Source organism: Natrix helvetica, assembly GCF_964273705.1.
Source record: "Natrix helvetica genome assembly, chromosome: Z".
In the NCBI taxonomy this organism is placed as follows: Eukaryota; Metazoa; Chordata; class Lepidosauria; order Squamata; family Natricidae; genus Natrix; species Natrix helvetica.
The window spans coordinates 57561584-57576724 of record NC_138554.1 but is presented as its reverse complement, the minus strand read 5'-3'; the positions used below and the strand labels follow the sequence as shown (position 1 = coordinate 57576724).

The 15141-nt window shown below is 36.7% G+C and overlaps 2 protein-coding genes across 3 annotated transcripts in view; one reads left to right on the top strand and one right to left on the bottom strand.

Annotated features, from left to right (window-relative positions):
* TUBG1 (tubulin gamma 1) overlaps positions 1-3281 on the bottom strand; it is a 30166-nt gene extending 26885 nt beyond the window's left edge. Inside the window, exons 1-2 of the mRNA XM_081970837.1 lie at positions 3074-3281; positions 2555-2667 (exon numbers count right to left, since the gene is read on the bottom strand). Of these exons, the coding sequence (XP_081826963.1) occupies positions 2555-2667; positions 3074-3122 (162 nt within the window). The 5' untranslated portion in view covers positions 3123-3281. The remainder of the gene's footprint in view (positions 1-2554; positions 2668-3073) is intronic.
* A 51-nt stretch (positions 3282-3332) lies between these two features.
* Positions 3333-14823, top strand: RETREG3 (reticulophagy regulator family member 3). Of its 2 annotated transcripts, none has more exons than XM_081970082.1 (9): positions 3333-3793; positions 6511-6617; positions 8141-8168; positions 9075-9201; positions 9668-9752; positions 10015-10152; positions 10454-10536; positions 11479-11611; positions 11907-14823. In XM_081970082.1, the coding sequence occupies exons 1-9, from the start codon at positions 3516-3518 to the stop codon at positions 12356-12358; spliced, it is 1431 nt and encodes a 476-aa protein (XP_081826208.1). In that variant the 5' UTR covers positions 3333-3515; the 3' UTR covers positions 12359-14823. The 2 variants fall into 2 exon arrangements, with proteins under 2 accessions (XP_081826208.1, XP_081826207.1); XM_081970081.1 differs by having other exon boundaries at positions 8138-8168.
* Positions 14824-15141: the final 318 nt, after the last annotated feature.

Sequence of the window (15141 nt, the reverse complement as noted above, 5' to 3'; positions counted from 1 at the left end):
CACTTTCTTGCTATCCTCCCCCGATTAGTGAACCAATCACTTCTTTGACTTTTTCTCATTTACACATATTGAAAGAAACTTTATTATTGTTGTTGTTGTTGCTGTTGTTGTTGTTATTGAGATTTGTTCCAAACCCAAATTCATTCTGAGCCTTAGCTTTCCTGCTTTATCTTTGCAAGTTTGGGCATTCTGCCTTAATTGTGTGTCTCCTTTCCACTTTTTATACTTGTCCCTTTTGTCTTTCAATTTGCAAGAGGGTTCTTTATGCAGTCAAGCTGGGTTTTTTGGGGAGCTCTTTTTTTTCAGAAAGAAATATGTTCAAAAATATATTGAGCTAGTTTGGGCTTTTATAACGTCATTTTTCCCAAGCTTCTTGATTTGTTTTTCCCTTAATAATTTCCATCTATGGAATTCTCTGCAAGCTCTCTTAAAAGTCAAAATATTTGTTAGGCTCTGTCTATTACCCGTGCTTTCATTGTATTGTATTGCATGATCACTTTACCCCAAAGTTTCTGTAATTTCAACCCCTTCTATTATTTCAACTCTGTTAGTGAGAATTAAGTCTAGTATACCTGACCCTCTAGTTCCCTTCTCTATCATTTGGGAGACAAAGTTTCCTACTAGGAACCTTCCACTAGGTGTAGTTTGTCTCCCAGTTGATGTCAGGGTAGTGCAAATCCCCCATTACTATTGTGGTATGCTTCATACATACCTAACTGATAGCAAAACAGTTCATTAATTTCCTGTTTGGTTGAGTAGGTGTAGTATACACCTTTGACAATGTCATTCCCCCCCCCCCCCTTTTATATTAATCCACTGTTTCTTTTGAACAACGTAAATCCCTCAAGGTATCTATTCCAGTCACTGGTTTCAACCCACCAAGTTTCAGCAATGGCAACAATAGAAGATTTCAGGTTCACCCTGTTTGTTCCTTATACTTTGAGCATTAGTGTATAGGCATCTGAGTCCTTTTTAACTGACCCTCTGGTTTCTACACCTCCTGTTTTGTGAGTCTGCCTTCTTTCTTACCTTCTTTCTTCTTGTGCTTGGAATTACTTTGTAAAAATTATTCTCCCTCCTTGTACAGTTTTAGTTTAAAGCCCGATGGAGAAGGCATGCCAACTGGTTTCCAAAGACATTCTTCTTGATTCATTTGAGGTGTAACTCATCCCATACCAAAAGCCCCCCAGATATTGGAGACTGGTCTAAGAATCAAGAGTTCTCTCAATGGAAATATCTTCTAAGCCAGTGGTTTACTTCAAAACTGAATACAGGTGGGCCTCGACTTACAACAATTCATAGTTACAACAGAACTGAAAAAAGTAATTTGTGTCTGTTTTCACACTTATGATTGTTGCAGCATTCCTATGGTCATGTAATCAATATTCTGATTCTTGGCAACTGGCTCATATTTATGACAGTTGCAGTGCCCTGGGGTCATGTGAACACCTTTTGTGACCTTCTGACAAGCAAGGCTAATGGGGAAGCCAGATCCATTTAACAACTGTGTTACTAATTTAACGACTATAGTAATTCACTTTACTGTGGCAAGAAAAATCATAAAATGGGGCAAAACTTACTTAACAACTGTCTTGCTTAACATAAGTTTTGGGCTCATTTGTTGTTGTAAGTTGAAGACTATCTGTACCCAAATAAAAACAGTTACATGTGAACAGCAAAAAATATATATAATGATGTTCTTGTCTTTGATACTACAGCTAAAGTATATATGCATATATATTAAATGACTAAAACTTCATAAGGCCATCACAATCTAGGATTAGATGTTGATATCTCAATGCTTTATCATGGCTGATTTTGGTATTCTTGTCCCAAATACTTTACAGATTTTCAGGAAGAAACACCACAATAGTATGACACTTGATTGCCTCCTGAAAATAGGCATTTTAAAAAAATCATTTTTATTTAATAGGAACGGGTTCCGGATCCCATTCCAATTGGTACGGTTGGAACGGGCTCGGCGGTGTCAACATGGCTGCGCAGCGCACACATGCATCTTAACACCTCCGTGATGTTCCAGCTGCTCTGCGGAGTGTTGCGCAGGTGCTGTATGCGCCATGTGCGTGTGCGGAAGTCTTAAAAGACAGGTAAGGAGCTCGGGCGAGCACCGTACCAGAACGGTATCCGGTGCTCCGGGCAGGCTCCGGTATGCCCATACTGGGGCGTACTGCCTGCAACCCACCACTGGTTCACATCTACTCTAGTTTATATAGGTACAGTGGCTTATACGATCAACCTCAAATATACATAAAAGATAAACATTTTAACCTGTTGAAGAAACAATAGTTTCCAAAGTTTCTGGTGCATAAGTGAATTTATCAATCGTAAACTGTCTTTTTAAATCTTGAGTCTTTTTCAACCAAAAGTTTATTTACCCCGCAATTGGATAACTTCTAAAACTACTAAAAGTAAAGCAAACATGAATAAATTGAGATGAGTTGCGGATTATGTTTTAACAAACAAGGCTCTTTCAATCCCTTGCACACAACCCACAGACCCTATAGTAGAAATGGAAGGGAAAAAAATATTTTACCTGATAGAAAAATACATCCTTGCGATCAGTGCCTTCAGTGGCAAACTCCTCTACAATACCTTCAGGGCTAATACCATGTTCAGCGCAGAGCTGTTTCCAAAATTCAAATCCAACTGCAAAAACATAAAAGTACAAAAATAGGCATTTTTCTTCTACCCTACAGGAGTCAGAGTAAGATTGTTTCAAGAGAGAGAGAGAGAGAGAGAGATGGGTTTTATTTAGAATTCCACATCACAGTATCCTGATATGACAGTATTATCTTTGATACGGTTCTTATGCCATTTCCTATACTTTAAAAGCCTGGAATTACATCAATTACCCCGATTGCCCGGATTGCCAGCCGGGGCAGAACAGAATTTAATGTTCTGTTTTTTTTAAAAAAAAAAATTGGACGGCAGCTTCTTCTCCTTTGAGGGACAATCTCCCTTGTTTTCAAACAGTTCTACCCACAATCCAAGTTCCGATTCCACTGCTATACACACACACACAACACCCATAGGCCTTTTCTCTTGGCCTTACTTTGGTTGCCACACTGCCCCAGCTGCAGAGTAATAATCTCCCGCGGCATAGTGAGTGTGGATTAAAATCTGGATCCTCTTCTTCTGAGGGTTAACACCGATCCTTCCCTGAGTTGTTCCCGCTTTCTTTAAAACACACACACACACACACACACACACACACAAATATGCCGTTGCTAATCGCACTGCCGCTTTCTTTCCTTGCTAGCTTTTGCCAAACGCGCATGCGCTGAAGCTATTAAAACAAAAGCGTGGTTTTCCGTACAACAAGATGGTTCCCCCAACGCTGTCACTTCCTGTGCTTTAGGCCGGCACGGGAGCGGCCATGGGAGTGTGCGTGAATTGTTAGGGTAGCGGCTACGTTCGAACTACTGCGGTAGCGACCGGAACGGTTGCTGACGAAGAATGGTAATCCTACCCTTCCTTCCACTGGTCCCTCGGTGATGCTGGGCGAAGGAAGAATGGCAGCGGCGGAAGCAGCAGGACGGGCTGCCGGCAGTAGTAGCGACACTAACCACGGCGGCGGCGGCGGCGGAGGCCTCGTTACTGATGCCGAGGCCCCGTCCTCGGAGCGGGAGCAGCGAGTGCGCGCCTTGAGCGCTTTCTTGAGGACCCACCTCGGGCCTTACGAGCCGATCCTGATAGCTCTACAGGCCACGCTCACCTGGGAGAAGCCAGCAAGGAGCGCCCTTGCCTGGGTTGGCGCTCATGCAGTCTTCGGGTGAGAGCAGCCTTATAAAGGAGGAGGATACGTGGATGTGGGCATGGAGGAAGGGGAAAACAACCCTTTCAGGACCGAGGGTGAATGTCTCTGGTTAGGGGCTTGCGAGGATGGCATACTGTACATACATAAGGGGTCCTTGGTGCTTTCTGAATTGCTTGTTTTCTTGCAACCCTGAGCTACAAATATTCTCCTTTATTAATACATACATACAGACGCATAGACACAGAGAGAGAGAGAGAGCTGGGCTTTGTACCAATGATAGAAATTGGAAATCAGGGGGAAAGGCACAATAAGGTGATTCTTCTCTGCAAGAAAAGCAGGCCAATGTTGATGTTGTATAGAGGATGTAAGATTTCATTCACAGGCTTCTGCTCACAACAGCTCTGATTCAAAAGCCCCACATAATTAGGAATGCAAAAGATAAATCCTATTTCCATTATTATACCTAATTGAAAGGGAATGGGAAAATAAACCACAGAAAAACTTGTCCTGGAACTAACTAAAAAGCTTTTGTTATCTTGTTTATTGCTGGGTTGTTGTTGTTTTGGGGGGGGGGTGCTTATTTGAAGTGAAAGTATTTGTGTAAAGGTCACTGTTTTAATGCATACTTACCAAGAGAAGCCTGTAAAAACCATTGCCTAATTAAATGGCCCGTTAGGCAAATTAAACCATATTGAGTTCATGAAGGTTTGCTTTTTGCTGAAAATGCATGTAGATTAAAGGGAGTATTGGCTAAATTAAATCTAAATTAGAATTCTTTATAAACTTAATGGAATTGTTAGAATGCTGTTTTAGAAAGAGGACGTCATAAGTTCATAGTGCAGCAAGGTCAGTAATTAGAGTAATACAGAGGTTTTCCATTATTTTTAGCAGTATCCTTTGAACTTTAGGTATTTTTATAGATTTCCTTTACATTTCTTACGCTGATTCTCATCATCAACAATGAGAAAACCATGTTCTTGCCCAGGCAGATCTGATTCCATCCTGTAACTGACTGTGCTTTAGTCAGAGTTGTTCTAGAGCAGGGGTGGCAAATTCATGGCGTCATGTGACATATTGCGACTTCCCCCCCTTTTGATATATTGGGGTAGGTGTGGCCAACATGTGATGCATCTGAGCTACGGGCACGAGTTTGACACCCCTGTAGAACATGGTTATAGTCATAAGTGGGAAGAGATAGGTACTAGGAAGGATGAGAAGAATAATAGTAATACAGTCTTACTAAATAATTTGACAGTGTTGTGGGAATTAGTTGTTTAGCAGAGTGATGGCTAGCCGATAATAATGGAACAGAGGATTAGGTCAGGGAAATAGTGGAATATTTATTGAGAACTTTAAGAAGTTTTTGAAGTTTGATCTTGTCACTGTGCAGCAGAAAGTTTGTTTTTCTGAAAATGTGCCATTAGATTCTATTTTATTTGTGATATTGTTATTTTCTGTATTTATTAAGAAAGAAAACTCCAAGGCATGTTCATTCTACATGGAAGATAAAAAACAAATTATCATTGTTATATATGGGAATTTGAATTCTTTGAATGAATTTTTCTATTTTTGATTAAATCATTGTAAGATGAATGCAGTTAATGTCTTGGTAGTTCAAATTGTTACAATAAGTGGATGCAGTTCCATCACAATAATGCTAGTTATGTTTGGCAAAGAATTGAAGATATGGTTCCTATTCACTGAGGAACAAGCATGTTTTCAATTCTTTTTTCATAAAACGTGCTAATGTGTCATTTGATGACCACTGTTGAGTGATACTGTCATGGACTTAACACTAATGCTCAGTTGTTTAGATTTGGCTTTAAAATAATTACTCCTTTAAAAAGCATTGTCAGTAATTCTGATTCCAACAATGAGAATGTACTTAAGTTATTTTTTGTTTTTATTGTGTAATTGTGCTTAATACGACATTATACATTGATACAATGTTCTTTCATAATCAATTATACAATGTCAAATTGATAATTCTAAGTTATATTTTTTAAATTTTTATTAAAAGATTTTACAATTTTTTAAAAATGACAGAAACAGAAGATATTTTAAAGCCAAAAGTAAATGTATCCATATTAATCCAAAAGGAAAAAAACTCATTATACACCATATGAAAGTCACTAAAAGGCTAATGTGCTTTCAGGTTAATCTGAATCAGGGGTGTCAAACTGGCGGCCCGCAGGCCAGATACGTCAGGCACAGGCCATGCCCACCCCAGCTCTCCGAAGGGGAAAGATGTAATACTTCACGTGATAGCATTGTGATGCCATGGGTTTGATACCTGTCATCTAAATCATCATCAGTCTTTTGTTAAGCCAACACACTGCATGAAAAATATCTTAAGTAAGAAAAAGTTAACTGAAAAAAAATAATGCAAACCGTCCAATTTAGCAAAGATGTTGTCTTGTGTAATTTATTCTTAAAGAGCTATTTTAGTTAGAGTTGGAGTTTCATGTCATATCATTCAAAACTGGATTAAACTTTTAATTAGGAATTTTGATTTATAGAAAACTTTGGAAAGTGAAAGAGAAATTTTAAAAGCTCTTTGGGTTATTTCTGTTCAATATCTTCTGTTCTCTGGCAATCTAGAGTTGGTAACAATGCAGCATTATTTATTCTGATTTCTTTTTGGTGGCTCAGGTAAGTTTTCCTGTTCTTTTTATATAATAATCCCCACTCAAAAAAAACCTGTTGCACTAACTGGATTTATTTTCCTTTAGGTTTTTTGCCCTGACCTCTCTTCATCTGATATTCTTAATTGCATTCACCCTAATACTAATAGTATGTTTAGATCAGTGGAAGAATAGAATCTGGCCTGAAATAAAAGGTATGCTCATTTTCCTTTTGGTAACTACATCTCATAATTTCTCATCTAATATAATTATATTATTACCAGGCTCTGTGACTGAAGCTAAATGAGAATTTTGGTATTCCTCAAAGTTCCCCAACACCACAAAATATTTTTGTGTGCCTCCTCAGTTGTATAATAAAGGATTCCTTACACTGCTAGTCTGTACACAACAATATCAAGTGAGAAAAATAATAGTATGTTACAGTTACAGAAAGCCAACTTTAAGAAGAAAATTGTAATAGTTTTCAATCCGAAAATATATTAATATTGGATAAAAGAAATAGCACTATTCATTTTTAAATGCCTGAATATGTAGAAAGTAATTATGGAGTTCACAATTGAAGAAAATATGTAGTGTAGGCCAGCCTGGGAGCAAATGTTTTTTTCCTTATGTTATGAAACTGTAAAAAATTAAAAAATATTCAAGTGACATGATACAGAAAAGACTTTTTACACATTCACTTCCCACAAAATGTGGATCAAAATCTGTTATAAAGTTGTAATTTTTATATAACAAAAAGAAAAAGAATGTTGTAATCATTACTGGAGAATTATCAGATTTACATTTAGATTTAATTAAAATAAACATTGTTAAATTAAATGGCAGCATGCCATTCAAAAGCCATGTGCAACCTTCAGCCTAGAAAAGAAATATGCAGCCTGATAGAGCATGCTAGTCATCTGGAGGGCACCAGTTGAAAAAACAGGCATATATTAGTGTGGACTTAGGAAATCAAGATTTAATTTTTTGATTCCATAGAACACAATAAGAGAATTTGTTGCGGTACCTGCCTATGGACACATGTTTTTTTAACCATTTATTGAATAAACCATAATTATTGATAAGCCATTGGCTACAAACTGCAATTCACATTTCACAGAATATACCAAGTGAAAGCCAAAAAACTGCATTATGATTTAGTGTGTTGTATATACATGCCCATATACCTTCAATCCAATATCTGTCACTAAATTCTTCTAAGGACAAAAAGCCACTCTAGGTTCCTTAGAAAGATTCAAGTCTAATAGATGTTTAGATGGTTTCTTCCAAAACAGTTGTTGACATTTATTGTAGGCCAACAATATTTTTCAAAGGTGATGGACAAGTAAATAATGTACGACTATAAGAGGTCTATTTAGTTTCTTCCCAGTATTGTCAACTGGTAAAGATCCAAATACCAGTCAACCTGGTACTTGTTGATTGAAGGATAGTAGGTGGGTCTGCATCGTAACTGATAATGCAGTATTATCAGTCTAGTGTAATGATATTTAGTAAAGGAATTAGCATTATTTTCCTAAGTAACTGCAGAAAGAAGGAAAGGAGGGTATGTAATTGAGTTTCTTAAACAGTTTATAAACCAGAATGTCCATCCTGTTTTCTATTCATGACCACCAGTAATAAAATGCCATGTCAACTTATGTTTTAATTATTCAGCTTAGTATATTTCCAGGCATTATTTTCACAACTAATCCTGATTGTATCTTTAATGTTTTAGCAGTAAGACCTGATCAACTAGATAATGAAAGGTATGAAAAATCAAGTCACCTTAATTATGTATTTTATTGTCTGTACAGGTAGTCCTCAACTTACAACCACAATTGAGCCCAGAATTTATGTTGCTAAGTGAGAAATTTGTTAAGTGAATTTTGCCCAGTGGCTTTTACAACTTTTCTTGCCACGCTTATTAAGTGAATATCTGCAGTTGTTAAATTAGTAACATGGTTGTTAAGTGAATCTGGTTTTCCCATTGACTGCTTGTCAGAAGGTTGCAAAAGGGGGGTCACATGAGCAGGGACACTACAATTGTGATAAATATGAGTCAGTTGCCAAGCATCCAGATGTAAATCACAAGGCTATGGGGATGCTGCAACGGTCATAAGTTGAAAAATAATTGTAAGTCACTCTTTTCAGTGGCAAGAGAAAAAAACTCTTTTTTGCTGCTTTTTAATTGCTCTTAGTACATAGTCAAGATTGTTTACTTGAAATTAATTATCTCTTTCAAATGCAAACTAGAACTATCTCCAAAGATGAGTTCTTTGGCTCATGTCCAATTCAAATTATTCATGAAAAGTCTTATTAACTTCTAGGAATTTGTTTGCAAAAATGCTATTACTTAAAATCTATTACTGCTGTAACAGATTCTTAACTCAGAAAATATTTTCTCTGCTTAAGTATCTTTGCATTTTAATGAAAAGCCAGATGATATTTTATCCATTAAGATTGGAGGTCAGTATACCACAGTAAAAGTTCTATTGTTGTTACGGATTTGAGCAGGACAAATAGCACTTTAGCTTTTATCTGTAAGATGTACATTACAAATATTAATAATATTTGTAAGTGAAATGCAGCTATTTGAAAACTCTATTCAGTGTATTTATATTTTACAACAAATAGTTTGGTTTTTTATCTGATTTTAATCTGTTTTTTTTCAGCTGGGGCTTTGTTCATCCTCGACTTTTGAGTGTTCCTGAACTATGCCACTTTTTGGCCAAAGGATGGATCACAGGAGACAGCTTCATGAAAAGCCTGCTGAGTTTCAAAAAACAAAATCCTGGCAAGGTGAAAAACAATCCCAAGTAGTAGTAGCAACCATGTGTTAATTGTGGGATGGGGGAAAGCTACCCCAAAGCAGAAACCTAAGAAAGGAGATGTTTGAATATTTCTGCATAAGAATATAATATACCGGCATCTGTGTTATATAATTTATACACATAAGAAAATGGAAATTGGAAAAATAAGGGTGTACAAGAATAGAGAATATAGCATATCCCATTTTTATTTGATGCAGCTTTCAACCAACATCCCAGAATTGTCCTGATTCTGTCCCCATTACTTATACATTGAAGGCAACTGAAATTGATACTCCTGCCATGCTCCAACCTCAGCTACATATATAATTTCAGTTTGATACCACTTCTCAAAAAGCAGTTTATTGGCAGCAGTCCAAATATACCTACAATTGTTTTGAATCATAACCAGTTTGCCTAACACAAACTGATTTCAAGGTTTTGTTTTGTTTTTGCAGTTCTGCCTTTTAGCTTGTGGTGTCCTTACATTTTTGGCTGTCTTAGGATGCTATATCCCTGGTGTCTGTCTTGCCTATCTCATAAGTGAGTATCAAGGGGACGACTGGATACTAGAATACTTTTCTTAGAAAGGGGGTGGGGTGGATGGGGGATCATTTATAAACATCTTAAAATGCAGGGTTAAAAAGTGAGTTAACCATACTCAATTTGAATTTGCTGTGGTGCATTGTAAAATGTTCATTATAGCAACCTTACTTTTTACCTACCTGTTCCAAAATATTTGGAACGGGGGTAAAACAGGAGGTGTTTATAGAATAGTAGTCTTTTAATCGCACTTTTTCTCCAGTGCTTTCTTTCTTATTGTGGCCACTTGCTGTATACCATAACCTGAGTCAACGCCTGTACACCAAACTACAGCCAGCTCTGCAGCGGTTAGACTTCAGTGTTCGTGGCTATATGATGTCCAAACATAAGGAGAGACAGTGTGAGTTTGACACTAACTTTCACCATTCTTTGAGTGCGAGAGGCTTTTTTTTTTACATTTTATCTACTGTATCTTTTTATTGTTACACGAAAGACTTGTCATCTTTGTGCTTTGGATGAAATTATTAAATATGCTTATGGAATATTCACAAACTTTTTCCTATCCTAAGCAGATTTTTTGGGGGAAATGGCCATTTCTTGTAGATGTTCAAATTCTAGAACCTTATTCTGTAAATAATCTTGTTTTGGTCCTTTTTTCTTCAATTTACTTCTCTGATGATAGATCTCTAATTTCATTTTAGCACGTCACCACATTTGGAGGGAGCATCCTGCTGGAGCCGATGAGAGTGACAGTGAAGAAGAGCTTGCTGCTTTTTGTCCTAAGGTAAAATCACAGACTTTGGTAAAGAGTAGCATATTCTTGAAATTTGTAGAAAGAGTGCAATGGGGAGTATTTTCATGACTTGAAGAATGAAGTATCTATAAATGATTATTTAATAAAGAGGTGGTTTTTAAAAAATGATGCTATTGGGTATCTCAGGTACGGACTCTTCTTCCTTAGAGTAGTTAGATTTTCACCAATTCCAGCAGTTTTGTTTTTATTTTCTATAGGCCAGTGATCCCCAACCTTTCTGGCTTCGTGGATTGGTGATGGGCGGGAGGTGACGGTTTCCCATGTGCTAATGAAGCTTCGTGCACTCACCTGCTGTTTGCGTAGCCCAAGGGTTGGGGATCCCTGCTGTAGGCCATATTTCAACAGAATACAGAGAAGCAGACCAAACTTGTAACCATTCATATTTATTAAAAGTTATTCAATAAACATACAACAAATCAACAAAAAATAAAAGTGTGCAGTAACCATTATGGTGGTTGTTTGCTTTCAAGATTTTTTTTATACTTACCCATAACTCTATTCTGTGGTATGATTCCCTTAATATAGCATCTAAATACTTCTTGGGCAAATTTTTATTTATGATTAGTGTATTTAAATCAGTTGTTAGTACATAATATTTAAATGTCATTGTGAGAAGGGTATTTTTAAATATGCTTATTTTTGATATTCTGAACTCTTCAAGTGAACTCTTGGAGAGAAATAGAATTATTTACAGTTCTGTAAAAATTGGCATAGTTAAGTAAGTACGACTTACAGTATATATAATCTTTATTTTGCCACCCAACTCCCAATAATTGGGTGGTTTACAACAATCAATATGAAACGATAAAACAAACAAAAAGAAGAAAAAGGATGACAGGAATAACTAATTATGTACAATTGCCTTTGTCAAAAGTATTCAAACCTGTTTTCCTCCCCCCCCCCCCCCCCAAGTTGGATGATGCTGTGGTTGCCAAAGAACTGACTTTCTCTGACTCTGAGCATTCTGACGCAGAAGTGTCTTATACTGAGAATGGGACCTTCAATTTATCCCGCGGCCAAACACCATTGACAGAAGGTTCTGAGGGTACGTAGATGCATGGAAAACATGCAAGGTGCATTTGACATTAAATATCACTTAAACCACTTTGGAGGTCCATTGGGATAAAAAGGCAAAACAAAACAAAAACCAAACTATCCAGTATGAAAACATAATAGAGCTGCTCTAAAATGTTTGCACTTAAATTGGATGTTGAGGTGTGACTTTGATATGGGAAGATAAATGCTAAGATCAACTGATTAATATGACTTTTTATTTGTTGAACAAGAACCTTTCAGAACTCAATATCTTTAATGTAATTACCCATTAAAATTCTCTTTAGACTTTGATGGCCACAGTGATCCAGAGGAATCTTTTGCTCGGGATCTTCCAGATTTCCCTTCTATCAACCCTGAGATAATCGGCATAGATGATGAGGATGACACCAGCATTGGCATTCCAAGCCTTGCCCCCCGTAACCAGGCCCAGGAACAGAACCAACAGTGTCATAAACAGGAAGAAGTGACTTCAGAACTCCTCTTGAGTGAGCTTCCATTAATGCATAATCTGACAGATGACTTAGCTGGTTTTGTGACCAGGGGAATGATTCAGCTAGCCTTGTCAGGAACTTCCCAGTCAGTTGCTGTGCATAGCAACAGACAGCAGCGAAGTGCCAAGGCCTTCCTTCGGACCTCCAGCTCAGAGCTGGATACAGATGCTGAAGGAGATGATTTTGAACTATTGGATCAATCAGAATTGAATCAGATGGATCCTTCAAATTCCCGGGGCCAATAACAATTATCTGGCATTTGTCTGGCTCCTTTATCTAAAGGACCAGAATTAGAAGAGCCAGGTGCAGGAATAAGATATTATCATGCAGTTTTCATATCTAATCTGACTTGGCAAATTTGGGGAACTGTATAAATTTTAGAACAAAAGACTACTATAGCAGAACCACAAGAATTTGGCTCTTGTGACCTACACCTTTGTACTTTGCCATATGTTGCACTCCTAATTAATAAAAGAAAGGAAAAAAATCCTGCCTGATTTATTACATGGGCCCAGTAGATAGGCTTCAGATCTTGAGAAACAAGTCAGAAATTGTCTTGTAGTTAACAAACTGAGTATTTCAGGTGAGTATTTTTCCCAATTTCTCGTTTAGGATTTAAATTTTCATTACTACTAGAAATATATATCCACAGAGACACTATATTTGTTTGCATCTGTATATACATATAAATAAAGCTCCCAAGATCTTAGAGCGGTGGTGGCGAACCTATGGCAAGCGTGCCAGAGGTGGCACACAGAGCCCTCTCAGTGGGCATGCACACCATTGCCAGCTGCTCTTTTGGTTTCTGTTGTGCACATGCGCACCAGCCAGCTGGTCTTTGTGGGCACTGAAAAACGGCCTGAAAACAGCCTAAAAACACCCCAAAAATAGGCATGTGCACGCTGGCCAGGTTTCCGGTGCTCTGGCATGCGCACGCACATGTATACGCATGCACAAACATTCTGGTTTGGGCACTTGGTGCTGAAAAGATTCGCCATCACTGACTTAGAGGTACTAGAAATTACTCCTATCTCTAGCAAATATTTGCATGTAATGATTCCAAATACATAGTTTATTTAAACCCTAGTTGAGATATTCTCACACAAAATTACAGCAATAAAACACACAAAGAGATCCCTATAAACTTTTGAATGAAGATTTTTACCTTCTCTCCACCACAGTTCATGAAAGAATTGCTCTATTTCACTCTAGAAGTCATCAAGTCTCTCTAATTATATTGATTTCAAAATTGGAATATATCTAAATTACTTATACCCAGCAAGCAGTCTATTATACTGATTTGTCCCACTATTGTTGGCATGCCCTTATTTCATGTTATCTGAAGCTTTTTAGCTCTCAGATGGATTCCTACTTTCTGAAGAAAAATAAGTTGCTTACTCAGGAAGCTAATTGTTTTCCACTGAAAGATGACAAAGGTCAGAATCCTAAGAACAACTGCTCCAAGCTTTGAATGCAGTTTTCAAAACATAAAAGTGGGCTACACTGCCTAATGATAATTCTTTTAGGGAAATTCCCTAAGAATACAAAATGGGAACAAAATTACATGACGTGGAAAGGAGACGTGGAATTCTGAGAACAGGAACATTCCATTTGAAGACCAATTTCATCAGACTTAATAGAATAATTGGTATATCTTGGTTGTACTGATTGCATTACTGTGAAGGTACATTCCATCTCAGTAAAACATCTGCTAATATCTGGATGTTATAAATACTATGGCATATACTGCTTATGTCTTTCTGTTTTGAGTAAAACCAGCAAAGTACTTTTTTTTTTTGCTGCATTCATCTTAAAACTATTTTGCAGGCCTACAAAAAACAAGCCTTCTTTAAATAGTTCATACTGTGAGGAACTTATGAGTTAATTATTCTGGTGCTCTGTAATTTCCTGTACAGAATTCCATACACAAACTATTTCTATACTAAACTATGGGAAGATTGTACTTAGAAGTAATTATCCTTGATGGAAAGCCATCCTGGTGATTCTCTGAACGAAAGAGACTTGAATAAGTGCTGTGCTTTTATATTTTAAACATTTATTTAGATTTGAACTACTTATAACAACTTGTGCATTTGCATATCCAGTTAGAAAGCCTTGCTCCGTATTTCTATAGTAGCAATTCAATCTGCATGGTTTTTGCAGACTGAGTAGTTTTGAAGTTTCCTATTTTTTCCCAACATACAGCATTAAAAGACCTTCGTAAAATACTGCCTATTGTTTTATTGGACAGTAATACTGTGATGTTAATGCTATATGACTAATAGCACATTCTTGCAGAGAATATTTAAGAAGGTAATACATTGTAAATTTAAAACAGCTTGGTTTGATAGCATTTGTGTGGCAATATCATGGTATTTAATTGCCTTTTTGAGTGTTTATAAATCAGCCAACATTGTAGTATATTTATAGTAAATTGTCTCATTGAAGAAGTTTTTAAAGTAAATAATTTTTTGATTTAAATGTATTGTTTATCATAGAAAACAAAATACAATACAGTAAAACAAACAATGGAAATGGAAAACTTACTACTTAATTAGATTTTATGTGATGTGGAATAGAAAAAGGTTTTGTGCAATAAGACCATCAAACACTCCTCCATTGTATTAATAGTTAAATATATTTTAAACATTTTATTGAGTGTTTTTATCTGCTGTATCTGCTGCAAAATAAAGTATTTGAGGGGGGAAAATCCTGTTTGTTTCATTTCTTTAGCTCCAACAGTAAGAATTTTCTTTGAATACTTCTCCTATTGGCCCACAGTGTCATACAATTGTTAACTTAGATCAGCTGTTATTTTTGTACTGTTTTTCATATAAACAAAATAATTTAGATCTGATACTCAATACTCACATATTGTGCTATGTCATTTAAGTACTAGTTATTGGAATGTGATTTATTTATGTACAATTAGATTTATATCCTGCATTTCCTCCAAGAGTGAAGGACAAGCTGTACAGGGATCTTTCATTTTATTCCTTATGTTAACCGTGTTACGTTCGCTTGAGGT

What these genes read in the sequence shown, in the direction of transcription:
- RETREG3 (XM_081970081.1), top strand. Translation starts at nt 3,516, where the DNA reads ATGCTGGGCGAAGGAAGAATGGCAGCGGCGGAAGCAGCAGGACGGGCT. An exon ending in AAAAACAAAATCCTGGCAAG is followed by an intron (nt 9,202 to 9,667) that starts GTGAAAAACAAT and finishes TTGTTTTTGCAG; the next exon opens with TTCTGCCTTTTAGCTTGTGG. An exon ending in CAAACATAAGGAGAGACAGT is followed by an intron (nt 10,153 to 10,453) that starts GTGAGTTTGACA and finishes ATTTCATTTTAG; the next exon opens with CACGTCACCACATTTGGAGG.